The sequence below is a fragment of the Vidua macroura genome, chromosome 11 (assembly GCF_024509145.1).
Source record: "Vidua macroura isolate BioBank_ID:100142 chromosome 11, ASM2450914v1, whole genome shotgun sequence".
NCBI classification, from domain to species: Eukaryota; Metazoa; Chordata; class Aves; order Passeriformes; family Viduidae; genus Vidua; species Vidua macroura.
The window spans coordinates 21,078,480-21,084,507 of NC_071581.1; the positions used below are offsets into that span (position 1 = coordinate 21,078,480).

At 50.5% G+C, this 6,028-nt stretch overlaps 1 protein-coding gene across 1 annotated transcript in view; it reads left to right on the plus strand.

Annotated features, from left to right (window-relative positions):
• Positions 1-3,850, plus strand: part of JPH3 (junctophilin 3) — a 52,226-nt gene extending 48,376 nt beyond the window's left edge. The window contains exon 5 of the mRNA XM_053987147.1: positions 1,815-3,850. Within this exon, the coding sequence (XP_053843122.1) occupies positions 1,815-1,895 (81 nt within the window). The 3' untranslated portion in view covers positions 1,896-3,850. The remainder of the gene's footprint in view (positions 1-1,814) is intronic.
• Positions 3,851-6,028: the final 2,178 nt, after the last annotated feature.

Consider the following 6,028-nt stretch of genomic DNA (forward strand, 5'->3'; position numbering starts at 1 on the left):
TCCCAAAGTGAGGGAACAGGGAATTGGAGGGACCAGCAGCGTGAGCAGAGCAGGGGCAGTGCTGGCTGTGCTGTTTTGGCAGGGAATTCCTCCGTGGAGCAGCCCAGGAATGGGGCTGAGCCCTCCCTGGCTGCGGGGCCGGGGCAGGAGCTCGTTCCGTGCCAAGGCAAACAATGGCACTGATAATCGCCTGCAATCTGTTATTATATTACCAGCAGCTCAAAAACCCTAAAACCCAATAATCTTCTGAAATGCAGCTAATCCCTCCCAGCGCCAGCAAGGCCGGGCTTGGCACGGCCGGGCTGGGGAAGGGAAGGAGCAGCGAGCAGGGGGTGGTTGCTGCCTTTGGAAGCTTCTCACGGCACAGGAGGAGAGGTTTGCCGGGAGCAGCCAGCCCTGGATGGGTACCTGGCTGCTCGCCGCAGTCCCTGCCTTGGCTTGGCTGCCTTTGACCCTGTTGCTAAGCTACAAATATGCCTTTCCAGCAGGCTCCAGCATCCTCGCTCCCACCCACTCCCAAACGCCGGCTGAATCAGGCTGCTCGGAACAGAAACCATCCCCGGGCAGCCGGGAGCTGCTTTTTCCCGTTCCTTTTCCAGCACAGTGACCCAGGGAAAGCTCCCAAGGGGTGCCCAGCCCTGTCCCCACTCCATCCCAGTGACACGGGGAGCGCCAGGAGCGGGCAGGAGCCCGGGGGAAGGCGTTTGGAGCATCCCAGAGCTGGGATGCAGCAGGAATAGCTGAGGATCCCAAGAAAAAGCAACCACCCACCCACTGCCAGCAGCACTCACCCTGTGCGAGCCACGCTCACACCCTGGCACCAGGGATGAGGTGCCAGGATGGATGAGGTGCCAGGATGGATGAGGTGCCAGGGTGGATGAGGTGCCAGGGTGGATGAGGTGCCAGGGATGTTTTCCTGCAGAAGGGTGTGTTGGAGGGCTGGCTGCAGTGCCCCGACCTTCCTGGGATGTTGGTGGGCTCCCACAGGATTGTCCAGGACGTGCTCCAGGGGAAGCAATGGATGCTCCCCGAGGGATTGAACCATTCCTGGGATGTTCAGCCCAGCTGGGCTGGGGGTGTGCACAGGGCAGCTGCAGTGGGGTTCCTGCAATGCTTTCCAGGTGAAATCACAAAATCCTGGGATGGTTTGGGTGGGAAGGATCTTAAAGCTCATCCCATCCCACCCCTGCCATGGGCAGGGACACCTTCCACCACCCCAGGGTGCTCCAAACCCTGTCCAACCTGGCCTTGGACACTTCCAGGTGGTTCCCAGGAGCTTCATTTGGTTCATTTGGTCCTCAGGAAAGGTTATTAGAGCATTCCCAAAATGTTGCCTGAACGTGGACCCCCGTGTGCTGGCCTGATGTCCAGGACCTGGAAAACAACTGTGTTTATTGGGAAATGTCCTGTGGACACTTCAAACTATCCCCAAACCACTCTAAGATCCCACATAATCTGCTTTTTTGGTTTTTTTGTTTTTTTTTTTTGTTTCCTTTTCATTGACCATCTGATAATCAATTTTAGTTCTGTTTTTAAGGCCAGAATTCCTATGGGAGTGGCATGGGATGATCCATGATCCATCAGGGGGTACAGCCAAGTGTTTGCTTGGCAGCTTAAAAAAAATCCTCCAAGGCTTCCTGGGCAATTGGGGAGGTGTCAGTTGGGATCTGCTCATCCCCTGAGCTGCCTGGACTCCCCAGAGCAGAATCTCCTGGATTCTCCCCAGATTCTCCTGGATTCTCCCCAGATTCTCCTGGAATCCCTGCAGAATTCCAAGGATCCATCTAACTGCTGTCCTTCTCTTTCTCTTGCAGGGTTCAGCTCCCATCCTGGTAGTCATGGTGATCTTACTAAATATTGGAGTCGCCATTTTGTTTATTAACTTTTTCATCTAATTCAAGACTGTCTTGTTTGCAAAAATAACAGTTACATGTATGAATGGGGGAAAAAAAAACACAAAAAACAAAACAGAACAAAAAAAAAAAAACAGAACCAAACAACAACAACAACAACAAAAAAAGGGAAAAATCGTAACTCGAACTGTCCTCTGACAATTTCCAAGTCTTTTCACAGAAGAACAACAAATGATCGAGTCTCACTCACAGTTTGCCTTTTTTCCTGGGTAATGTTTTTTGGATTTTAGCCAAAATTCTTTGCTTGTATAACACTATGCTGTGTGGCATGGCAAAATGCTATCAACACTCTGCCCCCCCAACACTGGGAAGGATGAGAAGGAATCCCAACAAAAGAAAAAACCTCGTTTCCCTTCCCCTCACCCCCCCAGCAAAAGAAAAAAATTGTCTTTGTACCAACAGCAATGAACCCCAAAATGGAGATGAGACGAGGGGACCATGGGGAGAGTTTGGGTGGAGTGGGGACGGGTTCTGGGATGCTCCAGGATGAGTTTCCCAGGGAAATCCACAACAGCTTTAATGATAAATGGGAGAGAAAAGCAAAATCAGGCTTTTCACCCTTTGGAAATGGAGGAATGCTGCTGTGAGCAGGAGGAGAGAAGGAGCACAGGGAAGGAATGAACCCTGTCTGGATGGGAAAATGGCAGAACAGGCCCCATTCTGATCCTTGTTTTTAAAAGAAAAATTGGCTTTTTTGCAGAATTCCTCGGGGCAGGGGGGAATAGGGAACATGAGGTGTGAGCAGCAGCCCCAGCACCCTCCTGCCTTCACTCCTCCTCCCCAGGCTGCTCCTCACCCATGGCAAGGCAGGAAAACCTCCCAGAGGCTACTTTTAATTCACAGCCAGTTTCTCCTGGCTAAAACTTCCCCCCAAAAAAAAACCCCTTGGAGGCACCTCCAGCAGCACGGATGGAGTGGCTGATGGTGCTGTGCTGGTGAGGAGCATCCAGCCCATCCCAAAAAAACGTGAGCAGGGTGGGGAGGGACGGGGGACAGAGGGCTCAATTCCAATCCACTGAGGATGACAATAAAACAAAACCAAGCAAAAAATCCAACTGTTTCTCAAAGGCACCTGGGGAGGAGCAGCTGGAGCATGTCCCAGAGAGGAGGGAGAGGGTGGTGGGTTTGTCTCTTACATCTTGCTGTGGACTGTTTCAGACATCATGCTTGGGCTCTGAGCATGTAGTATTTTGCACTTTGTAATGCAGGATGTATATTCCAGCTTCCAACATGTCCCTGTATTAAAAAAAAAAAAAAAAAAAAAAAAAAAAAAAAGAAGAAAAAAAAAGTAAAAAAAAAAAAGAAAAAAAAAGAAAATCAAACCAAACATCATTGGCAATGGCAGCCTCTAAGGATGTATTTTCTTTCTTTTTTTTTTTTTTTTTTTCTATGTCACTTAATTTGTTCGTTTCTACCATCTTTGTACTATGCCTGCCTTGATTTCTGTCCCCTCCCCGGACCCGCGGATAATCTGCATACTCATTAAAGATGCGTGTCCCTGTTCTGAGCTCTCCTGGTGCCGATCACACAGCGTGCTCTCAGCTCCAGCCTGGCCAGCGGCGCTCCCAAAGCTCCCATCCCTCCCCTGGGTGCTCCCCCACCAGCAGCTCCCACTGCTCCTTTGGGATTTGGCAGGGCCAGGGACCAAATCCCACCCTCATCCCCCCCCTGCAGCTGCAGCAGCAGGACAAGGGTGCAGGAGGGTGGCAGCTCCCGAGGGGGGTGAGACCCTCACAGGAGATTTTGGGGGTGGGGAAGGAGGGAAAAGCCCTCCCCGACATTCACGTCCAGAGTTGTTGGATCCAGCCCGGACTGGTGGACTCAGCTTTGCTTTGCTTCTGTTTTAGCTGTTTCTCTGCTACCTTTTCAGCAGATTTCTTATTACACTGCACTGGATTGCTATATTTTTAACCAGAAATAAACTAAGGATTAGAGCATGTGCCAGTTAAATTCAGTTCTTTTCCTTACATGGTCTGATTCCCTCCTGTCGCAGTTTTGCTTCCTCTTCTCCTTCCTTTCCCTTTCCAGGCACAGGGCTATGGGTGGACAGGGGAAAGGATAATTTTGAAATTCCATTTTCCACAGTAACTGTCCATCATCTTCCCACCTCTTCCTTTTTTTGTGTTGTTTTGGATTTTCCTTTTGGGTCCTTAGTCATAGTTTTGGTTTTTGTTGTTTTTTTTTTTTTTTTTCCTCTTCAATGCTCGCTGCACACTTGAAATGAACCAAAAAAAAAAAAAAAAAAAAAACCCACATATTGGGATTGCAGCCTTGGGAATTCACCCCTGGGATTTGGAATCCTGCTTCTACTCTTTGGAAAGACCCTCGAGGACTTTTTTTTTTTTTTTTCTTGGTGCATTCGAGTGCAGGACACAAAGGTCCTGTCAGGAGCAGGTTAAACACAGCCCTGCAAACACAGATATTTAGATATCTATAAAACAGCACCAAAATGCCTCTTGTTATCCATCAAATAAAAGCACTGGTGGTTTCCTGACCAAATTTTTCCCACTGGTGCCTGCCCAGTTATTCCTGCTCTTGCCCCTGGACCAGCACAAATCCAACTTGGATTTTTCAGCTCTCTGTTCCACTCAGTCAAGCTGAGGTTTGCCCAGTAGGAAAGACAGCCACAGACTAATATTAATTGGCTCCCAACCCACACGGTCCAAAATAATGATTCCTTTCTTAATCCCGGGGAGTTGAGCAATTTGTCTCAGTCCTGGGCTTTTCACATTTGCCCAAGGCCAGAAATATTCCTGAGGAGTAGCCCAGAGAGAGAGGTAATTCAGTGTATTTCCCTGTGCTCCTGCAGATCTACCTGAGGCCCATTAAAATGCCCATCAAGGTGGGCCATAAATCCATGGAAATTATCCAGCCCTGCTGCTTTATGTCCAGGCTGGCAGCTGCACTTGGTCAGTCGAAGGTTTGGATCATTTTTTAAGGCTGCACTGGAATTTTTATGTTTGCCAGCACGAGGAGGGGCTGGCACAGCAGAGCTTTTGGGAAGGGGGAATTTGGGAAGGGAGATTTGGATCCCACCCGTGTGAGAGGGGCTGGTCCAGCACTGCATCCTTGGGAAGAAGTGAGAAGGAAGGAAGGAAGACAAACCCCCTGTGCCACGTCAGCTGCTCCCAGCCCATCTGGTGTCTGGGTGGTTGTACCCAAAACCCAGATTCCAGCTCTCTCCAGAGCCCCAGCTTCCAGAGATCCCGAGCTGTGGCAGCATCCCTGCCAGAAAACACAGCCAGACTGCATCAGCAGGGGAGGAGCGACAGGAGAAACAGGGTGGGACCCACAGTGAAGGGCTTAATTGAGACCTAAGGACTAATTACACACGGCAGCTTTGGCAAGTCCAGGGAGGATGGAAAGCAGGGATTTTTGGAAGCTGTCACACAGACAGGGTGGCTCCAGAGGGCTGTGCTGAGGCAGGACAGAGCAGGGATGGGATGGGATCTCCTGAGCTGGGGGTGAGGGGTTTGCACGGAACAGAATCCTGACAGTGGCAGCTTTTCCTGCTTTAGGGACCAGCTCAGCTCCTTGCACAGCTCCTGAATGACTGCAGCAGTCGTGGGATCATCGAATCATGGGATGGGTTGGGTTGGAAGAGATCTTAAAACCCATCCTACCCCACCCCTGCCATGGCAGGGACACCTTCCACCATCCCAGGCTGCTCCAAGCCCCGTCCAAGCTGGCCTTGGGCACTGCCAGGGATCCAGGGGCAGCCACAGCTTCTCTGGGCACCTGTGCCAGGGCCTGCCCACCCTCACAGGGAGTGACAAATCCCCCAAAACTCTGCACAGAAAGATGTGAACTTACCCAAGTGAGAGGACAACGGGTGAGTGACTGAGCAAGCACGAGGGATTCCTTCCTGGATTAACAAGAAATGCTTTGTTTTCACCTTTCCCAGATCATCAATAAATGTTTCATTGTCTCCTCTCCCAGGTTATCAATAAAGTGTTTGTTTTCACCTCTCACCTGTTATTTCGTGGGGAAGGTCCCCCCCTGCCAGCCATGTTTTTATCTCACCAATTAAAGCTCCCTGTCAGCTCTATTTAATCTTCCTTCTGTCCTAATTAGCCGGGTGGATCCCAGCCCTGCTCTCTGGAGAGCTGCATCCC